The 24,226-nt window shown below is 39.1% G+C and overlaps 2 protein-coding genes across 5 annotated transcripts in view; one reads left to right on the top strand and one right to left on the bottom strand.

Moving 5' to 3' along the window:
- The window catches only part of RIOK1 (RIO kinase 1), a 30,026-nt gene extending 28,861 nt beyond the window's left edge, over nt 1-1,165 (bottom strand). For 3 of the 4 annotated variants that reach the window (XM_060109271.1, XM_060109272.1, XM_060109273.1), the window contains exon 1: nt 875-1,165. In XM_060109271.1, coding sequence (XP_059965254.1) covers nt 875-945 — 71 coding nt within the window. In that variant the 5' untranslated portion in view covers nt 946-1,165. The remainder of the gene's footprint in view (nt 1-874) is intronic. The other variant, XM_060109274.1, reaches the window with a different exon arrangement.
- Nucleotides 1,115-22,018, top strand: CAGE1 (cancer antigen 1). Its single transcript, XM_060110553.1, is given in 5 exon segments — nt 1,115-1,261; nt 1,357-1,658; nt 9,580-10,033; nt 20,684-21,341; nt 21,344-22,018. Coding segments are annotated over 5 exon segments (1,986 nt in total). The 3' UTR covers nt 21,769-22,018.
- Nucleotides 22,019-24,226: the final 2,208 nt, after the last annotated feature.

Here is a 24,226-nt window from a genome sequence, read left to right as displayed (position 1 = left end):
TGGCTTCTAGATCTTCCGTTCACATCCAAAAGGGATCCCACCGTAGGGCCTCTGCACCTGCTGTCCCCTGTCCTGAATTGCTGTTCCCGCTGCTCTTCCTGAGTCCTTTAGATCTGGACTATTTATTTATTCATTCATTCATTTTGGCTGCGCCGGGTCTCGGTTGCTGCACGAGGGATCTTTGTTGCCGCGCGCAGGATCGTTAGTTGCAGCATGCAGGATCTAGTTCCCTGACCACGGATCCAACCCAGGTCCCCTGCATTGCGAGCTCGGAGTCTTAACCGCTGGACCACCAATTAAGTCCCCAGATTTGGACTTAACCCTTCCCTTACAACTAAGCCACTACTTAGGTCTATCAACTGATTTTAATTGTTTACATAGTAAATATGTCATCTGGGTTTAAAAAATATATATCTCTATGTACCTAATGTTGTGCCCTCCTTCCCAAGCAGAAGGCAGAACTCAATGGCAGCAGAGCCTTGGTTTGTCTTGATCATCACTATCTTTAGCGCCGAGGACATAAACAGGCACACGATAGATAGGTGCTCCAATATTTTTTGAACGCTAAATGTAGGTAAAGCTCAAACACCTGTTACCCAATCGCTCTCTCCAACTCTGTCTCTCAGCGATGCTAACAATGTGGGAAGCCCGGACTCTCCGGACAGACAAGCGGCTTTCATTAACTCTGCCGGCAACTGAACAGAAAGACCTGGCTGGGATGAAGAAAGCAGCAAAAGGCTGTGAAAAGAGGCCCCGAGTGATGAATTATCAGTCTCCCTCCAAACCACAAACAAGCGTCAACTCCCCAAAGGGACCGTGGCGGCGGAAGAGAGAGCACCGTGCGCACCGCGTCGGTGTACTCACGGCTGCCTACCTGTCCGAGGAGTCGGCGTCGTCAAACTGCCCCGGGACCACCCGACTCATCAGCAGCCGCCGGTAGTCCATGACGGAAGCGCGCCAAGCCTCAGCGCCACCGGCGGCCGCTCGCCCTGCGCCGGGGCAGAAACGGCACAGGGACGGTTCTACCCGCCGATCCAACGGCCTCTGCGCGTGACGTACGCCTAGCAAACCGCTCAAAAGCCCCCGCGCCCAAAGCGCACGCCACGTGCGGGGGATGGGGCTCCAAACCTACCACCCGAGCCACCCGGACAGGAAGCCCCGCCCAGAACGGAATTCGTCTTCCCACCGGAAGCCCCGCCCCCGCGCCGGGCTGAGCGCCGGAAGCTCGCGTGCCGCAGGGCGCGAGAGGGACCCGAGGCTTGTGGGCCGTTCGTGTTCCCGTCGTTCCCCGCCGAGGCTGGGCCGACTGTTCTAACGGGGCTTTTCGAGTCGGCTATACGCTTTCTCGTCACCTAGCCCGGGGCTGCTGGACGTGGGGTCTCACACCGGGTAACCTCCCAACTCTGTGTATGGAAACTTCGAGAGGGTCAGAGGGCGCGGGAGCGGGGCGGGCGCCGTTGCGGCCGCGAGGGGCGGGCCCGGCCGGGCCGACGTCACAGTGGGACGTTCCAGCGCTGCCGCATCCCCAATACGAGGTGTGAAGAGCCATGCGTGGGCAAGGTTGAAAGCGTTCTTCCCCCTTCCTTGTTACCCAGTGCGGAGGGAGGGAGGCAGCCCGAAATCCTTACTGTGGAGCCGAGCAACTATGGACCCTGGAAGTGAGCACACTTGTGCGACCTGAAAAGTTTGTTGCGTTGTTGTGAGGTGAAAATAAGACAATTGCTTTTCAGAAGTTTAAAATTTGACATACGACTGAAAATTTAAGGAAAAAAAACCACTTGAGAATTTTTGCCAGTAGCCCCAGTGACACCTCTTTTAACACCCATCCTAAAACAGCTTAGGAGTGTCTCTGGAATATCTGTCATTTGAACAAGTTTTTTTTGTTGTTGTTGTTTTTAAGTCTAGCATAAATCGGGTAAGGACAGAATGAAAGATGAAAAAAGGAAGCCTAACTAAAAAAAAAAAGAAATTGGTAGATTATGCCATACGAACAAAGTTGTAAAAGTGTTATAATTGGGAGTTCTAGGTTCGCGAACAAAAAATTTTGAAGGAATAAGGCCTTGGCGGTTTTTTACATTTGGAAAACAAAAGAAGGATGTTTCAGACCCCCTTCACCACAGCCCAGGCAGTATTTATGTATCTGGAAGACAGAGGAAAAGGCGATTATAAAGTCTGGCCTCTCACCAATCCTGCCCAGCCGGCTTGGCTTCCTGGCTTTTTTTTATATTGATCCTTAACCAAATGATGACAGGTTTGAAAAAAAAATTAAACCTCGGCGAATTACTTATTAATTTGATAATTCAATAAAATACCCCAGGGGAGTGGTTAAGTGGCTGCAGATTGAAAAGTTTTAATAGAAATAAGTCATTTAAGTGCAGGATTGATTCTATATATTCTCTGAACAACACTGGTTGGTTTGCTGTAGGGGATATTGAAAAAACGTTAATGGGCTCCTCCTGAGGTCTGTATAGTATGTGAGTGCAGACACTAACACCCTTGAAAGAATGGTGAAGACTAAAACAGTCAATGAATAAGTGCTGACTTGTGAGATGGAAGTTTAGACTAAAGACGTTGTAGGAATTAAAAAACTGGGTGAATGGGTAGATAGGAAGGTTTTAGGAGGGAGGAGCACTTAACAGGGCAGACTACTGAGATGGTAAGGAGCGTGATCGATTTGCAGGGAAGGAAGCCTGATCTGACTTGAGCAGAGGAGGACTGGGTGGGTAATGTGGGTTCAGGCTATGGAAGACCTAGGAAGTCAAGCAGAAGAATTTGGACTCTGTGTTTGGACCTGTTTTCTGCTCCCATCCCCTGACGGACCTGAGGAGGTCATGAGAATACGGACCAGTATGATGCCGTAGGGAGGGAAAGAAAGCATGGGTTATGAAGAACATTTTTAAAGGACTTGGTAACTGAGTAGCCCATGGGTGATGAGGTAGAAGGATGCCAAAGGTGTCTCCTGGTTTTCAAACCCAAGTGCCTGAGAGAATAAGTGTGTCATAGGGAAGGGAGGAAAAACTGATGTTCAGTGTTGGATTTGACTTGATAATGAGGTATTAGAATAGAAAGTATCAGGTAAGTAGAAATACAGTGTTTTGTGGACCCTAATAGGTCTCTGATAATATTTTGTAAATATCTTTTTTTTTTTTTTTTTCTTTTTGTGGTATGCGGGCCTCTCACTGTTGTGGCCTCCCCCGTTGCGGAGCACAGGCTCCGGATGCGCAGGCTCCGGATGCGCAGGCCCAGCGGCCACGGCTCACGGGCCCAGCCGCTCCGCGGCATATGGGATCCTCCCAGACCGGGGCACGAACCCGTATCCCCTGCATCGGCAGGCGGACTCTCAACCACTGCGCCACCAGGGAGGCCCTGTAAATATCTTTTGATTAAGTAATTGAGAGATCCCTTCACCTTCTGGGTCCCAAACCTTTTAGGGAATCACTGGATGGTAGCCACACATACTGACTTGTTTTTGTCCAAATTAGTATTTACTACCATACAAAGTTACCGTGACTTTGTAACATACTCAGACTAATTTTATGTTTTTCCAATGACTTCACAAATGATATTTTAAAATTTAGGGTAGTGAACTTTGTTGCCTTCTTAATATGAGGAGGGAAGTGGAAAACAGCTTTTTGTTTGTATATACGAATAGACATTAAAATTATGTTTTTCTTTTCTGTTTTTTTTTTTTTTTTTGGCTGCGTTGGGTCTTTGTTGCTGTGCGCGGGCTTTCTCTAGTTGCGGCGAGCGGGGGCTACTCTTCGTTGCGGTGCGCATGCTTCTCATTGCAGTGGCTTCTCTTGTTGCGGAGCATGGGCTTTAGGCACGGGCTTAGTAGTTGTGGCACAACTACTGTTGTAGTTGCTGTTAAGATTGCTAGTACAATGTTAAATGACTCGAATAAAAACTACCTTAAAGTTGTTTAGACCAGATTTAATAAACATCAAAGAATTATCAGTAAGGGATATATATGTTATCATATATTTGAATGTTTATAGTAACATGATTTGATTTACCAGAAAAACCCAAAAGATTGAAATAGCAAGATACTTACTTAATTGCGATTTAATATTGTAACTCTATTAGTATGGTTTAATTAGAAGGGAGTTCAGATATACAGTGGGGAAAGATACCAGAAAGCACATTCTACCCTTGCAACAAAAAATACTAAAAGAAAAATTATATAGCAATGTACATACACCTTTAGAAGAAGCTTATGAAGTTAGAAGTATTAATATTAATGCCTTTTTGTTATTAATACAGAATGAAATAAAGTATATAAAAAGGAAAAATGAGTCTAAACTCACACTTTCCGAAGAAATCTGTAGCACACTAGGCAATTTGTTAGGTGGTGAGTATCTCTTTGTCGGCAATATGCAAACAGAGAAACTAAAATTCTGTGTGTGTGTCCTGTTATAATAATAGTCAGGTGCTATGCTAAGCACTTTATGTACATTATCACGTGTTTTTTTTTTTTTTTTTTTCGGTACGCGGGCCTCTCACTGCTGTGGCCTCTCCCGTTGCGGAGCACAGGCTCCGGACGCACAGGCTCAGCGGCCATGGCTCACGGGCCCAGCCGCTCCGCGGCATGTGGGATCTTCCCGGACCGGGGCACGAACCTGCATCCCCTGCATCGGCGGGCGGACTCTCAACCACTGCGCCACCAGGGAAGCCCCATTATCACGTTTAATCCACAATTCTATGAAATAGGGCTTTTTTTTTCTTTTTAAGTAGGGATGTTTTTACTTTCATTTTACAGATGAGAAAAGTGAGGCTCAGAGAGTTACACAAGAAATATAAACCATAATCAACACATTTGACTACTTTAAAATGAAAAACATTTCTGTATGACCAAATTATAATCAGGAAAGTAAAATAACAAGCCTCAGACTAAGAGAAAATACATGCAATGTATACAATTCACAGAGGATTAATATACAAAATAAAGAACTCCAATAAGAAAAAGACGCATATAATCAATAGAAAATCAGGCAAACTGTATTATTAGTTTGGTAGAGCTGCCATAACAAAATATGCCACAAACTGGGTGCCTCAACAGAAATTTATTTTCTCACAGTTCTGGAGGCTGGAAGTCCAAGATCAAGGTGCCAGCGGAGTTTTCTCCTCAGGCTTCTCAGACAGTTGTCTTCTTATAGCCTCATGTGGCATTTTCTCTGTGCCTCCCTGGTGTCTTTTCTGATGAGAACAACAGTCATATTGCACCAGGGCCCCACACTTATGACCTCATTTAACCTTAATTACCTCTTTGAAGGCCTTATCTCAATACAATCACATTCTAAGCTACTGGGGGTTAAGCCTTCAACATAAGAGTTTTGGGGAGACATAGTATCTAATAGGTCATGAAAAGGAAACCTGCAAGACCATTAAATACCTGAAAGGATGTACACTAAAAACACCACGAAATACCATTTCATATGTGTCAGTCTGACATGGGTTGGAGAGATGTAAAGCAAAGGTAGAAGTGTAAATTGCTACAACCATTTTGGAGAGTAACTTTGCAATACCTAGTAAAGTTGAAGATATATATTTCCTATAATCCAGCAATTCCACTTCTAGGTATATACCCAGAGCCTAGACAAAAATTCTTTTTTTTTTTAATTTAATTTATTTATTTTTGGCTGCATTGGGCCTTCGTTGCTGTGCGCGGGCTTTCTTGTTGCGGTGGCTTCTCGTTGCGGAGCATGGACTCTAGGCAGGTGGGCTTCAGTAGTTGTGGCACGCGGGCTCAGTAGCTGTGGCTCACGGACTCTAGAGTGCAGTCTCAGTAGTTGTGATGCATGGGCTTAGTTGCTTCGCAGCATGTGGGATCTTCTGGACCAGGGCTTGAACCTGTGTCTCCTGCATTGGCAGGCGGATTCTTAACCACTGCGCCACCAGGGAAGCCCCTAAAATTATGTTTTTTTTAAAGAGGCCTTTCATCATTCAACAGTTAGGAACAAGGACTATCAGAAAGTTTGGTCATCACCTTCAGATCCTGTACCTTTTAAAGTGGATGCTTCTCATGAAAAATTAGAAAGCATGTCAGAAGCAGATGCTATGAATTTCAGCAGTCTTTTCTGAGACTTAACTCACTTAGATTCTCCCTTCTTTATGGAAACCAGCAGTACCACTTCAGACTTGCCTCAGATGTGCATTGCTTATAAATTCTGGGAGGTTTAAATGTCTTCATCCTTCACATTGTCTTCTGTATTAAATTTCATTAAAAAATATGAGGAATAATAAAAGAATCTCCAGTGGAGGTGTAGAGGAGGGGAATATAGGGTTTGGTTTTCCCAGTTCCATTAGTGTACAAAGAAAGGTAGAGTCTTACAAATAGAGTGTTGAAACCAGTCCTTTCTAGCATCCTGATGTAGTCCCATGAGTGCAGCCAGGGGACCTGGGCACAACGACTCAGATCACATCATCTGGTCTAGAGCATTTTCCACTATGTCAGCTTGCAAATGATTCATAATGACATTGACTGTGCCCTGTACGTAAGTGACTTCCTTTGTATCTATATGAACATTCCTAGTGCCCTTTCTCACAAAATAAAAGGTTGTAATACCTCAAGGTCTTCATTAATGTTCTAAATGTTCGATAATTGTTATCTTGAGTGTGGGGAAATAGTAGCACTGTATTAGGTTGTGCCATATGAAATTGCCTTTCTATAGTTTGAAAATGGACAAATAGTGACAATTTCATGTGATTCAGGCCATAAATTGGCATAACTTTCTAAAGGGCTGTTTAGTGGTAGGAAATCAAGAGTTTAACTGCACGTTTTACTTTTAATTCTACCTCTAGACAAGTATACAAATGAGATATTTGCATAATTCTCCATAATAACTAAACATTGGAAACAACCTAAATTTTCATCAGTAGGGTCCTAGTTATTGTACAGATGTATAGCCGATATGTAACCCTAAAATTTGATAGTATAGATATATACTTGACATGGAAAAATGGTCACACTGCTTCTCACTGGGTGGTGGGCTTTTGAGTGTTTTTTACTTTCTCTTTTTAGACAGCGTTCAAAATTATTTTTTATAACTATAAAGAAATATTTTCATTTTGAAAAAAATTTTTGTCATAGTATTACAGGGTTAATCGGGGACCAAGACACTATATATTGAATTATAAAGAATGAATGTCTTAAATTATATGAGGAGGTCGTTCCTCATGGGTTTCACTGAGCATTTTATTCTTTATAAAAAAATGCATAGACCAAAGGAACAAAAGAAAGTCGTGTTTTAGTTAAATATAGAATACTAGTGTTAGAAGTGATCTCGAAAATTCAATGTGTAGGAGTTCCAAAAAGTTTGTATAAATATAACATCAGTACATGTCAATAGTGCTATATTTTATTTTAAAAGTATGTTATTCTTGATACTTTTAAAATCTAATTAGAAGGAACGGTCTCAGCAACACGTCTAAAACACAGATTGTTATAAAATATAATTTGGGGGCTTCCCTGGTGGCGCAGTGGTTGAGAGTCTGCCTGCCGATGCAGGGGACGCGGGTTCGTGCCCTGGTCCGGGAAGATCCCACATGCTGCGGAGTGGCTGGGCCCGTGAGCCATGGCCACTGAGCCTGCGCGTCCGGAGCCTGTGCTCTGCAACGGGAGAGGCCACAACAGTGAGAGGCCCGCGTACCGAAAAAAAAAATATATATATATAATTTGGTTTTTTTGTACTTCAAATGCATTCAATAAGTAGAAAAATGCTATAAAAAAGCATTTTTGAATAGAGGTTTGTAACCAGCTGACTTTAATAAGAGATAAGAATTTTTTAAGAGCATGATTTAGGTCCCCATACTTGATACACTATTCATGATTAAACCAATGTTTTCCTCAAACATTTAAAATATTTCTCTTAATATTTAATTTACTTAATAAACCCTTTCATCTTATGTAGAAGTAACATAACTTTGAGAATAAGCTACATGAATTGTTAGGGATTGCTGATTCTTAACTGCTGCGCCACCAGGGAACCCCCCAAAATTCTTAAATTAGTGTACAAGGAAATGTGTATACAGATGTTTACTGCAGTGCTGTTTTTAATAGCAAAATTAGAAACAAATATCTAACAGAAAGGGAATAAAGGGTAATCCTTTAGAATGAACTATATCTACATGTATTTACATGGCGAAGTCTGAAAAGCAAAAATTTAAGTGAAATAGACATTTATATGGATATATATAAAATATGTTATTTATATAAAATTTTAAAACAAAATAATAGTGTATACCCACAGTTTGCTCAGGGTGCTGCAGGATATTTTGAAATTTGAAGAAAACAGTGATACTGGACATCTGTTGGACCCCACAAGCTAGTAGCTTAAGATAGTTCACTATTTCAGTATAAAAACCATACTATAATCCTTTCTATACTGCCTTGTTTGCATAGATGGGTTTTTGGAGGTTGCTGTGATAAAAAGCAAGTACTTCCTGAAAATCAGTGTGAAGTCGGAAGTGAGGGTTGGCTTCCAGCTTGATTCCAAGGTTTGAGACATTGTGCTGTGCTTAGTCATGTACCCAACTAGCAGGCAAGTTTGGTTCTTTAAGAATGAAAAAAAATATTTTTCTCTTTCAGTTTATGTGTATTTTTAAACAGCTACTAAGTTGTTAGGAAAAATAGTTGTTTGAGCTTAACTACTTAATAAATGGAACTGTTAAGTTTTTCTTTTGGTCTAGGGGTGCTGTGAAAAAATGACAGACTTTAAGGTGTCACAAAATGAGAAAGTCTGAGAACTTGATATGTGTTATTTAGGGTACTTAAATTAGTAGTAAAATTGGAAAAATATGGATGGGGAGAATTAATACTTACCAGCTTCAGTATAGTAGTTCTCTCTGGGGAGGGGAAAAGAAGGGAATTTAGGTAGAGGGGAAGGGTCATTTATTAATTTTGTAACACTTTACTTCTTTCCATTTTGTCTTTATTTGCTTCTGATTTTTTAAAATGTATTAAATCTGGGTAATTTGTCATATTGAGAAACAGTATAGCATAGCATTTAGAAATAGTATTCTGGAATCCCAGATGCACTGCTTACCAGCTCTGTGACCTTAGGCAAGTGACTTAACATCTCTTATGTTTCAGTTTTCTTATCTGTAAAACAGGGGTAATAACAGTACCTAGCTCATGAGATTGTTGTGAGATTAAATGAGTTTATGTGTGTTTGCTATTGTACTGTGTGCTGTGTGTTTGTATTGTTTTGAAACATTTTAAAATTACAGTACAACGAAAGAATTTTGAAGATGTCTTGGAATTTGTTGCAATGGTATTTGACAAGAATGATAGATAACAAGCTTTTTTGTAGCAGTCCCTTGATGACTTTTTCCTCCACGTAAAAAAGTTTTGTTGTGTCTGCTAGTACAAATACACTCAATGAAAAAGGTTGAAATATATGTAATTCATAAAAGCCTCCTACAGTTGATTTCATAAATGTAAATATAACTGTTAAGTCATAAATTTCAGGTCAGCTAATTCTTATTTCCATCTTTCTCTTTCTAATGAGATGTCAACATTGGAAATTACTCACAGAATGTACTAACTCAGCCAGTTGACACCAGCATTTCTTCCTTCAGACAATTTGAACCCCTTTGCAAATTTCATCAGACAGAAGCATTTAATAATGAAATGGAAACATTTCAAAATCTGACAGAAGGCTTATCTTATACAGAGGAGCCAGAATTGCAATGTCATGTATTTAATTATGCAGAAGACACCAATATACAGGAAGATTCATTTAAGGAAGAAAATCCAAAGGGAACTAGCACTTCCACAAATAAAGATCAACTTGTTCTTAAGTGTGTCAGACAACCTCCTAGAAGGCCACCTCTAATCCACTGTAGTGGAGAGATGCTGAAATTCATGGAAATGTCACCGGCTAATAGTACTGCCATGGAATCTGCCCTCAACCGTAGTCAACCTCAAGGCTTCTTGTGTGAGGAAAATTTACCCAGTGATGTTGAACAAGCACTTTATAAGGAGAATAGCTTTAACCTGCTTCATCTGAGAGCTAATTATAAAACAGAGGAGGTAAGATTTTTAATGGTTAGTACAGCCTGTAGGGTATTAAAGAATGTGTTTTTAAAAAACAAACAAAAAACACTGTATGTAATCTGAGACTTTTGTAAGTAGTGCTAAATCATCTGATCAGCATGAGGGACATTGCTTCTCCGGGGAAAATGCCTTCTGAGATCTTACTCAATTTAGAAACAATTTTTTTCTCATAAAATCAAGTCCATACTTGGGGATTAGTTCTACCAAATGATAATTTCTTTGAGGGTCAGGGCTCTGTCTTACTTATTCTTTTATGCACCCTAGCATCTGCATGATGCCTTGAATATACTAAGCTTTTATATTTGGTGAATCATATTGATTGGAACTCAGAGTTTACAGTAGGAAAAGGTTAGAAGAGGAAGAAGTACAGAGGTATTAATTATTTGACAAGAAAAGTTTATGGTTTTTCTATCATGTGGGATTACTGCTGACAAGCAAAAAATGTTTATCTTTCTACCAAAGTGAAAACATTAATTTGTCTTTGAATTGTTGATTCTGGGTATGTAGTATCCTAAGAGCACTGAAGATGCCAACAGTATAAAGTCTATGTCCTCTCTGAATAAAAAAATAAAAAATTTAAGAATTTGTGTGGGCAAATAGATAACAATCCAAGAATAGCATAAACAATGCCTTATCATTGTGAGTTTGGTGAGAAAGCTATGGCTGTTATGTATCATTTACAAGTATAAGCAGGTTTTTTGTTCATTTATTTGGAAGGAGCATTTACAAGAGAACTTTATTTACCTGTTTTGAGTTCTGGAAAATAACATTTTAAAAAGCTGTTTAATTAGGGTTTCTCAAGATTGTTCCTTCCTATTTCCCATTGCATTTAGCCATTCAGTCAGTCAATAAAAACTTTCAGGCATCTATCATGTCCTAGGCCCTGTGATAAGTGTTGGTTATAAAATGGCTGAAAAAGAAAACCAAAACCAAAAAGATGTGGGTTTTGTCCTCATGAAAAGAACACCCTAGTAGAGGAGATAGACTTAAATAATCACATAAGTAAATGTAAACTTTCAACTGTGGTAAGTTCTGTGAATAAAAGTTACATATAAATTGTATATAATGTTATGTAAAATTACATATAAACTTGCAACTATGACAGGTGCTGTGACTAAAAGTAAGATGGGAGTCTTCCTGTCCTGGTCGGGGAGTTTGGGTAAGGCTTCCCTGAAGTGTAGTAGTAATTGAGCTCAGCTCTGAAGGATGAGTGGGAGTAGTTAGATAACAGTGGGTGGGAGAGCATTCCATGCACAAGTAACAACAAGTGCAAAAACCCTGTGGCTGCAGGGAGCATGGTACCTTCATTCATGGATCTGAAGGAAGCTTAATGTTGCTAGGTTGGAGGGAGAAGAGGGATGTTGTTGATGAGGATGGAAAGGTAGCATGGATTAGCTATCAAGGTCAATATCAGGACTTTGTAGGCCTCAGTAAGGATAGTTGTCTTTATCTCAGAACAATGAAAAAAACACTAAATATAAGGATCCAGTATCCCTAAATTCTAGAAAGTTATTTAGCCCACCCCTTAAGAGACCTTTTACTGGGTTGTTATGTCATGTTCATTTTAGTGTTTTCTTACTACAACTTACTGTCCTTTTTTAACCGCCCCCCGCAAACTGTATTGTAGGCAGAAAGTCAATCATGAGGTATGTTCGTCTGACTTTCTAATGTTCACAGGAGTCATAGCATAGTAAGGTAATGGTTTAATGAGGAATAAAAAAGTCTTTATTCAAAAGAGGCCTCACAAGAGAGTGTCGTCCACATCATGGTGGATTGAGCCCTTCAATCTACAACTAGTAAAACATCCACAACTCAACAAACGTGCATCTGCTGAACATACCAGGGTGCTGGAGAATTCCATGCAGCTGTACATCTAAAGGAGGGTGGACTGGAATGCATAGAGGAGGCAGAACTGGGGGAACAGTGGAGATGGTGCCTGCAATCCTGGTCCCCCAGCCATGGCGGCTGAGCCCACGGCCTACTGCTACCCAGTAGCAGCAGGAGAGGCGGTACACGTGACTCAAGCCTCCTGGCCACAGTAGCACTAGCCAACCGTAGGTGACTAGGCAGCAGTGGCAGTGGGGCCCACTACCTCACCTCTCCAGCTGCAGAGGAACCCATAACTCTGCCCCCCCCAAATCCAGCCCACAGTGGCAGCATCCACGAACTTGACACCACCAGGCACAACAGGGTGCGCATGATCCCCACTCTCTTCCCCTTCCCCCATGTTGGCAGAGCCTGCGACTCAGGGGATCTTGGACGTGGCAGAAGTGCCCACCACCATCCCAGTGCCCCAGCAGCACCAGCAGCAACAAGGCACCAACCACCCTAGAGGCACAAGCAGCAATAGCAAGGGCACCTTTCAGAGGCCATGGAGGGTGGAAGGTGCCAGCTCTCAAATGTAACCAGAGGTAGCACAGGTAAGAGAAACCAAAAACTTGTGCTACGTATGCCACCTGCTGGAAAACAGAAGAAAGACCTCTAATTTCTAACCTATTGAATCATTAGAATCAAGAGAGGGGAAAAAAAATCTTTATCTAAAGAAGAAAGGTGTTTGCTACTTCAAATGCACTGGCAGAGGAACAACTCATCAAGCACCAAGGAAGAGAAGAGCCACAGTAACACTGTATCACAAAAAGAAAATGATAATTCTCCAGAAACCAAACTTAAAGTCATGGAATATTGAGATCTAATTGATAGAGAATTCAAAATAACTGTCATAAAGAAACCCAAGGAGCTATGAGAAAATCAGGCAGTTCAGTGAGCTAAGGAATCAAATTAATTAACAGAAGGAATATTTTACCAAAATATTGAAACTCTAAAAAAGAACCAAACAAATTCTGGAGCTGAAGGACTCAATAAACAAGATGAAGAATGCATTAGAAAGCCTTGGAAATAGAGCAGACCCTATGGAAGAGAGGATTAGCGAGCTTGAGGATAGAAATCTAGAAATGATACAGGTAGAAAAAGAGAGTTAGTCTTTAAAAAATAAGGAAATTCTATGAGAGCTATACAACTGTTTTAGGAGGGATATCAGTAGGGTAATGGGTTACCCCAGAAGAAGAAGGGAGCAGACAGTTTATCTAAAGAAATAATAGCTGAGGGACTTCCCTGATGGCTCAGTGGTTAAGACTCCGACCTTCCACTGCAGGGGGCACGGGTTTGATCCCTGCTCAGGGAACTAAGATCCCACATGCCATGCAGGGCAGTCAAAAAATAAATTTTAAAAAAATGTATACCCGTGGGCCTTTTCCTTTTGGGAAAAGGCACAGGGGGAGAAATGTTTTACTTCTTATCCTGGATGGTGGCTACATGGGTACTTACTTTATTACTATTCTTTAAAGTAAACTCCAGTGTTTTGTGCCTGCTTCTCTATATAAGGTATATGTCACAATAAAAGAAAAATATTTAAGTGGAAAAAAATAAGATTATGTCTTCAAGTGAATAGGAAGTTCATAGAACACTTCAGGTTAATTTTCTTTACCTGGCTTAATTTTCTTGGAGATCAAATTAAGATTTTTCAGTTTTCAAAATATTAATCATAGCCGAATTGTGATGACAACAGAGATTTATAATTGGAGCGTGACTCTTTGAATTTTTGCTCATTTTAATCCTGAAATTAACTGCTAGAAAGAGCCCTGTTGGAATAAAGGTTTTTTCAGAAAAAAATAAAAATAAAGATTACTGAAACCAACAGCATATCAGGGATGTAAAAAGATTAAGGTTTAAAAAATAATAATAATAGCTGAGAATTTTCCAAGCCTGAGGAAGGAACTGTACATACAAATCCATGAAGCCAAGAGAACATCTAATCACCTCATCACAAAAAGGTCTTCTCTAAGACATTATATTAAAACTGTCAAAAGTCAATGACAAAGAGGTACTAAATACAATGTGATACCCTGGATTGGATCTTGGAACAGAAGAAGGACATTAGTGGGAAAACTGGTAAAATCTAGAGTTTAGTTAATAGCAATGCATTTGTGTTGTTTTGTTTTAATTTTAACAAATGTGCCATGGTATATAAGATGTTAACATTAAGGAAAACTAATAAAAATTTTACTAAAAATACAAAAAAAAGTCAATGGCAAAGAATTTTAAAGGCAACTAGGGAAAAAAGGATTGTTACCTACAAAGGAACCCCCATTAGGCTATCAGCAGATTTTTTAGCTGAAACTCTATAGGCCAGGAGGGAGTGGAATAACATTCTCAAAATACTGAAAGATTAAAAACTGTCAACCAAAAACACTTTATCCAGCAAAATTATTCACATATGAAGGAGAAATAAAGGCTTTCTCAGGCGAAAGCTGAAGGAGTTCATCAACACTAGACGTGCTTTACAAGAGATGTTGAAAGGAGCTCTTATGCCAAAAACAAAAAGGCAAAATACACAAAACTTCAAGTAAGGTGATAAATAGAATCAGAAAATTGCAACTCTATGTCAGAATAGATTGTTAACACTGTAATATAGCAGAAATATCAAGGGAGAAAAAGAGAAAAAATAACGATATCTACTTCAATTTGGTAACAGACTCACCGCATAAATAGGGATAATTTGAGACAACAAAAACAAGAGGGGAAGAGGAAAAGGACAGAACCTGTATAGGCAAATGAAGATAAGATGCTATCAGCAGAAAAAAGACTGTCTTATCTATGAGATGTTTTATACAAACCTCATGGTAACCACAAAACATAAATCTAGAGCAAATACGTGAAACATAAAAAAGAGAAACATCATAGAAAACCACCCCCCCAAAAAATAGCAGACAGAAACACAAAAAAGAAACAGTGGAGATAGAGAGCAATCAGAAAACAAAAGATTAAATGGCAGTACCAAGTCCTCATCTGTCAATAATCATCCTAAAAATAAATGGATTTAATTCACCAATCAAAAGACACAGAGTGGTTGGATGGATTAAAAGACAAGACCCTCCCCCCACCAAAAATATATATGAAAAACAAGACCCAACTATATACTCTCTCCAGGAGACTCACCTCAGCTTTAAAGATAAACATAGGCTCAAAATGAAGGGATGGAAGATGATACCCCAAGCAAATGGGGGCTAAAAGAAAGTGTATCTATATTCACATCTGACAAAATAGACTCCAAGCCAAAAAAGGTAACAAGAGACAAAGATGGACATATAAAAATAATAAAGGGGACAATTCATGAAGAAGTAACATTTATTAATAGGTATGCACCTAACATAGCACCAAAATATATAAAGCAATTATTAATGGACCTAAGGGAGAAATTGACAGCAACACAATAATAGTAGGGGAATTTAACACCCACTTACACCAATGGATAGATCATACAGTCAACAAAGAAACATCAGCCTTAAATGAAACATTAGACCATATGTATTTGTTAAATTTGTACAGAACATGCTATCCAAATGCAACAAAGTACACATTCTCAAGTGCACATGCAATTTTCTCAAGGATACACCATATGTTGGGACAAAAAAAGTCTCAATAAATGGAAGAAGATTGAAATCATATCGAGCACAATGGTATAAAACTAGGAATCAACTAGGAGAAGAAAGCTGGAAAAATCACAGATAATGTTCATGACTGAACAACATGCTACTGAACAACTATTGGGTCAATGAAGAAATCAATGGAGAAATAAAAAGTTACCTGAAGACAAATGAAGATAAAAATACTACATATAGGGATGCAGCTCTTAAAAGAAGTTTATAGCAATGCAGGCATACCTCAAGACAAAAGGAAAATCTCAGGGAATTCCCTGGCGGTCCAGTGTTTAGGACTCCGTGCTTCCACTGCAGAGGGCATGGGTTCGATCTCGGGTTCGATCTCTGGTTCAGGAACTAAGATCCCACAAGCTGCATGGTGCAGCCAAAAAAAGAAAGAAATAAAAACCCCTCAAACAATCCAAACTTACACGTAAAGGAACAAGAAAAAGAAGAACAAACAAAGCCCAAAGTCAGTAGAAGGAAAAAAATAATAAAGATCAGAGTGGAAATAAATGAAATAGACTAAAAAGACAATGGAAAAGGTCAATGAAACTACGAGCTGGTTCTTTGAAAAGATAAAATCGACAAACCTTTAGCTAGACTCACTAAGAAAAAAAGAGAGCACTCGGCTAAATAAAATCAGAAACAAAAGAGACTATTAATAGCAGATATCACAGAAATGCAAACGATTATAAGAGAATACTAAGAACAGCTATATATCAACAACCTAGGAGACATGGAAAAATTCTTAGAATCATACAACCTTCGAAGATGAATCAAGAAGAAATGGACTTCCCTGGTGGTGCAGTGGTTGGGAGTCCACTTGTCAATGCAGGGGACATGGGTTTGATCCCTGGTCTGGGAGGGTCCCACATGCTGTGGAGCATCTAAGCCTATGAGCCACAAGTGCTGAGCCTGCACTCTGGAGCCCACGAGCCACAGCTGCTGAGCCCGCATGCCACAACTACTGAAGCCTGCACACCTAGAGCCCAAGCTTCGCAACAGGAGAAGCCACTGCAGTGAAGGGCCCGCACACCGCAGCAAAGAGTGGCCCCTGCTCGCCGCCCCTAGAGAAAGCCTGTGTGCAGCAACAAAGACCCAATGCAGCCAAAAAATAAACTAATAAAAATAAATAAATTTTTAAAAAGGAACTAGAAAATCTTAATAGACAAATCACTAGTAAAGATTGAAACAGTAATCAAAAACCTCAAAAAAAAAAAGTTCAGAACCAGGTGGCTTCATTGATATATTCTATTAAACATTCAAAAAAGATTTAATACCTATTCTCAAACTCTTTGAAAAACTTGAAGAGGAGAGAACATTTCCTAACTCAATCTATGAGGCCAACATTACTCTGATAACAAAGTCAGACAAAGACAACACACAGAAAAAGAAATTGCAAGCCAATATTTTTGATGAACATAGATACAAAAATCCTCAACAAAATATTAGCAAACCAAATACAACAATACAGGAAAAGAATCATACACCATGATCAAGTGGGATTTATTCCAGGGATGCAAGGATGGTCCAACATCTGCAAATCAATCAACGTGATACATCACATTAGCAAAATGGAGGATAAAAACTGTATGATCATCTCAATAGATGCAGAAAAGCATTTAACAAGATTCAACCCCCATTTATGACAAAAACTCTCAATAAAATTACTATAGAAGGAACATACCTCAACATAATAAAAGCTATATAAACCCACAGCTAACATCATACTCAAATTTGAAAACCTGAAAGCTATCCCCCTAAAATCAGGAACAAGATGAGAATGCCCACTCTTGCCACTCTTATTCAACATAGTATTGGAAATCCTAGCCAGAGCAATTAGGCAAGAAAAAGAAACGAAAAGCATTCAAATTGGAAAGGAAGAAGTAAAACTCTCACTATTTGCAGGTTACATGATTTTATAGATAGAAAATTCTAAAGGCTTCACAAAAAAAACTGTCAGAAATAATAAAGGAACAGTTGCAGGGTACAAAACCAACATACAAAAATCTGTGGTGTTCCTATATATGCTAACAATGAGCTAGCAGAAAGGGAAATTAAGAAAATCTCATTTACAATTGCAACAAAAAGATTAACTACCTAGGAATAAATTTAACCAAGGAGGTGAAAGATCTGTACACTGAAAACTATGACATTGTTGAAAGAGACTGAAGAAGACACAAATGGAAAGATACTCCATGCTAATAGATTAGAAAAATTAACATTTACCTAGAACAATCTACATACTCAATGCATATTATTCAGTCTCTATCAAATATTCAGTCCCTATTAAATCCCAAGGATATTTTTACAGAAGTAGATCAAACAATTCTAAAATTTATATGGAATCACAAAAGACACCAAAGAACCAAAGCAATCCTAAGAAAAAACAAAGGTAGAGGTATCACACTCCCAGATTTCAAACTTTATTACAAAGCTATAGTAATCAAAACAGCATGATATGGCAGAAAAACAGTTACATAGATCAATGGAACAGAGTCCAGAGCCCAGAAATAAACCCACACATATATGGACAATTAATTTATAACACAGGAGCAAAGAATGTACAATAGAGAAACAATAGTCTCTTCAATAAACGGTGGAAAAATTGAACAGCCACATGCAAAAAAAAAAAGAAAGAAAAGAAACGACTATGTCACACCATACACAAAACTCAAAATGGATTAAAGACTTGAATGTTAGACCTGAAACCATAAAACTTGTAGAACAAATCATAGGCAGTATACTCCTTGACATTGGCCTTAGCAATATCTTTCTGGATACGTGTCCTCAGGCAAGGGAAACAAAAGCAAAAACAAACAAATGGGACCTCATCAAACTAAAAAGCTTTTGCACGGTGAAGGAAACTATCCACAAAATACAAAGACAGGGCTTCCCTGGTGGCGCAGTGGTTGAGAGTCCGCCTGCCGATGCAGGGGACACGGGTTCGTGCCCCGGTCCGAGAAGATCCCACATGCTGCAGAGCGGCTGGGCCCGTGAGCCATGGCCACTGAGCCTGTGCGTCCGGAGCCTGTGCTCCGTGGCGGGAGAGGCCACAGCCGTAAGAGGCCCACGTACCGCAAAAAAAAAAAAAAAAGACAACCTGATGAATGGGAGAAGATATTTGCAAATCATATATCCAATAAGGGGTTAATATGCAAAATATATACAGAGCTCATACAACTCAACAACAAAAAAATCCAATTAAAAAATGGGCAGAGGGCCTCCCTGGTGGCGCAGTGGTTGAGAGTCCGCCTGCCGATGCAGGGGATACGGGTTCGTGCCCCGGTCTGGGAGGATCCCATATGCCGCGGAGCGGCTGGGCCCGTGAGCCATGGCCGCTGGGCCTGCGCATCCGGAGCCTGTGCTCCGCAACGGGAGAGGCCACAACAGTGAGAGGCCCACATACCGCAAAAAGAAAAAAAAAAAACAATGGGCAGAGAAGCTGAATAGACATTTTTCCAAAGAAGATGTACAGGTGGCCAACAGGCACATGAAAAGATGCTCAACATTGCTAATTGTTAGAGAAATGCAAATCAAAACCACAAGGTTATCACCTCACACCGGTCAGAATGGCCATCATCAAAAAGTCTACAAATAATAAATGCTGGAGAGATATGGCCCAGCAATCCCACTACTGGGCATATATCCAGAGAAAACCATAATTCAAAAAGACACATGCACCCCAATGGTTATTGCAGCACTACAATAGCAAGGTCATGGAAGCAACCTAAATGCCCATTGACAGACGAATGGATAAAGAAGATGTGGTACATATATACAGTGGAATATTACTCAGCCATAAAAAGGAATGAAACTGGGTCATTTGTAGAGACGTGGATGGATCTAGAGACTGTCATACAGAGTGAACTAAGTCAGAAAGAGAAAAACAAATATCGTATATTAACACACATGTGGAACCTAGAAAAATGGTACAGATGAACTGGTTTGCAGGGCAGAAATAGAGACACAGATGTAGAGAGCAAACATATGGACACCAAGGGGGAAAGCAGTGGGAGTGGGGGTGGTGGGATGAACTGGGCATTTGGGATTGACATGTATACACTGATGTGCATAAAATGGATGACTAATAAGAACATGCTGTATAAAAAAATAAAGTTCAAAAATGCAAAAAAAAAATGCTGGAGAGGATGTGGAGAAAAGGTAACCCTCTTATACTGTTGGTGGGAATGTAAATTGGTGCAGCCACTATGGAAAACAGTATGAAGACTCCTCAAAAATAAAGAATAAAACTACCATATGGTCCAGCTGTTCCACTTCTGGGTATTTACCCAAAGAATACGAAAACACTAATTTGAAAAGATATATGCACCCCTATGTTCATCACAGCATTATTTACAATAACCAAGATATGGAAGCAACCTAAATGCCTGTGAATGAATGAATGGATAAAGAGAATGTTTTATATGTTTACAATAGAATACTACTGTCATATAAACAAGATGAAATCTTGCCATGTGCAGCAACATGGATGGGTGGATCTTGAGGGTGTTATGCTAAGTGAAGTAAGTCAGATGGGGAAAGACAAATATATGATTTCACTCATACATGGAAAAAACTCAAATGAACAGAATAAGTGAAGTGGGTAAAGGGGATGAACTGTATGGTGATGAATGGAAACTAAATATTTGGTGGTGAGTACACTGTAGGGTATACAGAAGTAGAAATATAATGTTTTACACATGAAACTTACATAATGTTATAAACCAGTGTTACCTCAATAGAAAATAAACTTTTAAAAAAGGCTTTGCAGACTAAGGTGATGGACAAATCTGTTTTAATTCATTTGAAGTCAAAGGAAGTTATATGTATTCAGAAAAGTTTGTGTCATAGAAAATGGTGAGAGTATCAAAGTTTAATTTTTCCTCTGTAAAAGTAAGTGTAATACATATCTCTATCATATACCTAGTGTTTGTGCTCTGCTGTGCTATTAGGTGCTGTACATACATTCAGCAATTAATACTTAAGTATTTTTGTTAATTAGACATCAGTATTGGAAGTAGATGTTGTCATTGTTATTTCAGAACAGAGAATACCAAACTAGGGATCTTGGATTCAAGGCCAGACCTCAAAGCTCATGATCTTTCGACTCTTTCATACTTATTTTATTTACTATAATTTACAGATTGCAGGTTCTTCAAAAGGAATACAGAATTCTACAGATATTCCTGAGATGTCAGTCAGACACCAAAAGGAAGTCGCAGTGGAGGGGAGGGAGAGTCCAGAGATTATCTCAACTTGGTCTCCGACAGGCATTTCTTGGAGTGGTGGAGCATCTTGGGAGGACTGCATGACACCCGACAGAGAGCAGAGCTTGGAAAGCGCACAACCTCTGGAAGAGGACATGGCTTTAAACGAAGTCCTACGAAAATTAAAACATACTAACAAAGAACAGCAAACTCTGATCCAAGACCTACAGCGTCGTAACATGTATTTAGAGAAGAAGATTGAAGAACTGCAGGTGAAGACAACTAAACAGCACGTGTTTGTGGACATGATCAATAAGCTAAAGGAGAATGTTGAAGAATTAATTGAAGACAAATACAGAGTAATGCTAGAGAAGAATGATACACAGAAGACATTGCAGGATTTGCATGAGATTTTAGTTAACACCCAAAAACATCTTCAGGAATCCAGGAATGAAAAGGAAACCTTACAGCTAGAGTTTAAGAAGATCAAGGGCAATTATGTTAGTCTACAGGAAAGGTACATGACTGAAATGCAACAAAAAAATAAAGCTGCAAATCAGTGCATGGAGATGGACAGAGCCTTAAGCAAGAAAGAAAAGAGGTAGAGAGGCTGCAGCAACTCAAAGGAGAACTGGAAAAGGCCACCACTTCTGCTCTGGACTTGTTGAAAAAGGAAAAAGAGACCCGAGAACAAGAGTTCCTGTCTTTACAGGAGGAATTTCAGAAACGTGAAAAGGAAAACCTGGGTGAAAGACAGAAACTGAAATCTAGACTTGAGAAATTGGTTACTCAAGTTCAAAATTTGCAGCTCATATCCGACAACGAAAAGGCTAAGAATACAGAACTCCAGCAGCAGATCAACAAAGTAAAAAATGAAAACTCAAAACTTCAGCAGCAGGTTGCAAGGAGTGAGGAGCAAAATTATGTCCCTCAATGTGAGACAGCTCACCTCAAGGAGAACTTAGAGGAAGGAACAGAGCCAGATACGGCAAAGGTATTATCACAAATTCAGAATCTCTAATGCAGAATTTCAGGAGTTTCTAGTAGTCTTCTGATGCATATTTGGGCATGGTCCATACACAAATTTGTTGGCAGAGAGTCATTAACAAAAAAGAAAGGAAAATGCACTACAGGTTTGGAGAAGTTTCTTTGGTTCTTGGGTACTCACATTAAAGAACAGCCGTTCCTAGCCTCTTGTGATTATTTTGGTAGTGGTGAAAATTAATGTGGGAATTTTGTGGGTTCCTATGACCAATCATCCGGAGCATCCTTTGAGAAAGGATTTTCTAAGTGGGGATCGCAATCTTTTCATACCACATCTACCCATTCAACAAACTAAATAATACAATTGTGTATTTGGTTTACAAGGTAAAACAAACCTATATTGTATCACATAGTAATTTTGTAAAGTTATAAACATTTTTATTGAGATGTAGTTGACATATAACATTATATTAGTTTCAGGTATACAACATAAAGATTTGATATTTGTATATATTGCAAAATGATCATCATAATATATCTACTTAACATTCATTAAAAACAACATGAGAGCCTCATATCAATGTGTTCGGAAAGGCTGTAATTTTGTATTTGCAGTTCAAATGGCTTCTTTGGCAGACAACCTGTGATCATGTCCTGGTAGTGATAATCTTCACAAGCCAGAGCATATCTGTTCTATTTCAGTTTTGTAGGCCTGCCTTAAAGTATTTATAGTATACAATCTTATTAACTCTGACTACTTAGAAAGAAGGCTAATCTAAACTACAAAAATGTATAAGTTTATATTTGTCGTAATAACTTAGGCTGAGCTGATCTGTTGCTTGAAGATGTCCTTAGAGGACTCTCCTTCATGAATCTGTAATCAGTATAAGTATTGCTTGCAAGTAAATAATTCTATTATTTTTAATGACTCAGAAAAATATTGTTCTCTTATTAAAAAATTCTCTCTGTGATCTTTTCTCCAGAAAGAAGGAAGGGCTGTCTAAGCCATTGTGGTTCTCAAACTTGAACATTCATCAGCATCAGCTGTGAAAATGCAGATTGCTGGGGCCCACCCAGATTTTCTGATTGAGTAGGTGTGCAGCAGGGCCTGAGAATGTACATTTCTAAGAAGATCCTGGATCTCACTGATGCTTCTGGTCCAGGGATCACACTTTGAGAACCACTAGCCTAAACAAAGATGACCTTAAGTTTAGCTGTTAGCCAAATCATGGCAAGTTTTGAATTAGCAAACACTGAGTAAATTAGTGTAACTGTGCAGAAGTTTATCCACTATACAATTTTTTTCTTGAGCTTTCTTCTTTAAAAAGCAATGAAGTTTCTTGTTCTATCTTGACTAATCAATTTCTTTACTCTGCTTTTAGTTTTGCTTTTCATTACCTTTAGGTCCATTTTCCCAAAGTGTGTTCCGGGAGTATCTTTGAGGTCAGAAGCATTTTCATGGTAATAAATATGAAGACATTAATGCCTTTTTCACTCTCATTCTTTCACAAGTGTACAGTGGAGTTTTCCAGAAGCTATGTGACATGTGGTGGTGTAATTGCTTTTCATGGCTGATGGAATGTGGGAAGCACATATGAGAATCCAGCTATCTTCTATTAAGCCAGCATTAAAAATATTTGCAAAAAGTGTAAACACTGCCACTCTTTTCACTAATTTTTCATTTTGGAAAATGTGCTAACTTTGTATTAAATTGTTACTTACATTGACACATAATAGATTTATTGCTATTTGAATTAGTAAATATTTTTGAATGTTCTCAGTTGTAATTTCAATACAATAAATATTGATATAACTGATAAATATAAATATTGTAATTTCTAATACAATAAATATTGATAGGTATAACCTAGTAAACAAAAAGTGTTTGGGATCCTCAATAATTTTTAAGAGTATGAAGGCATCCTGAGAATCAAAAAGTTTGAGAGCCACTGCTCTGAGGTTTTAAGAGTGGTATTTTATTCAGCATTTTACCTAAAAAGTAATCCAGATTCTTTGTCTTTATTGTGACAAATCTGAATTGTGTACATGTAGGATGCAAAGATGATACATTCTAATTTGTTCCTGAATCACTCACCTTGTGAAGGAGAGAGCCCGAATCCCCCAGAAGTGAAAAGAGCTTCGCAGCTGACCTCCAAAATTCGCAATCTTCTGGCTCTGATGGTACGACTTCTCATGTGCCAGCTAATTATAAAAAATCATATTTTTTACTGGGAGAAGAAATATCAAGGTTGGACAATTAAGTTTTGAAAAAAAAAATGGAAGTAAAAATACAGATCCTTAAACCAACCAATCAGCCCTTCTTTCTTCTCACTGCTTCTTTCTTTCTTCAACACCTAATTCCCACAAATCTATAGTAAGATAATATAATAAGATTAAAAAAATAAAAACTTCAGGCAAAACCCTTCCCTCTGTGCTTTCCACATTTCAGGAAAACTCCCTCAGAGTAATAGTCTTGTGCTTCAGGGCAGCCTGTG

The sequence above is a fragment of the Mesoplodon densirostris genome, chromosome 10 (assembly GCF_025265405.1).
Source record: "Mesoplodon densirostris isolate mMesDen1 chromosome 10, mMesDen1 primary haplotype, whole genome shotgun sequence".
NCBI lineage: Eukaryota > Metazoa > Chordata > Mammalia > Artiodactyla > Ziphiidae > Mesoplodon > Mesoplodon densirostris.
Note: the sequence above shows the minus strand (reverse complement) of the source record. Positions and strands in the feature narration are given on the sequence as shown.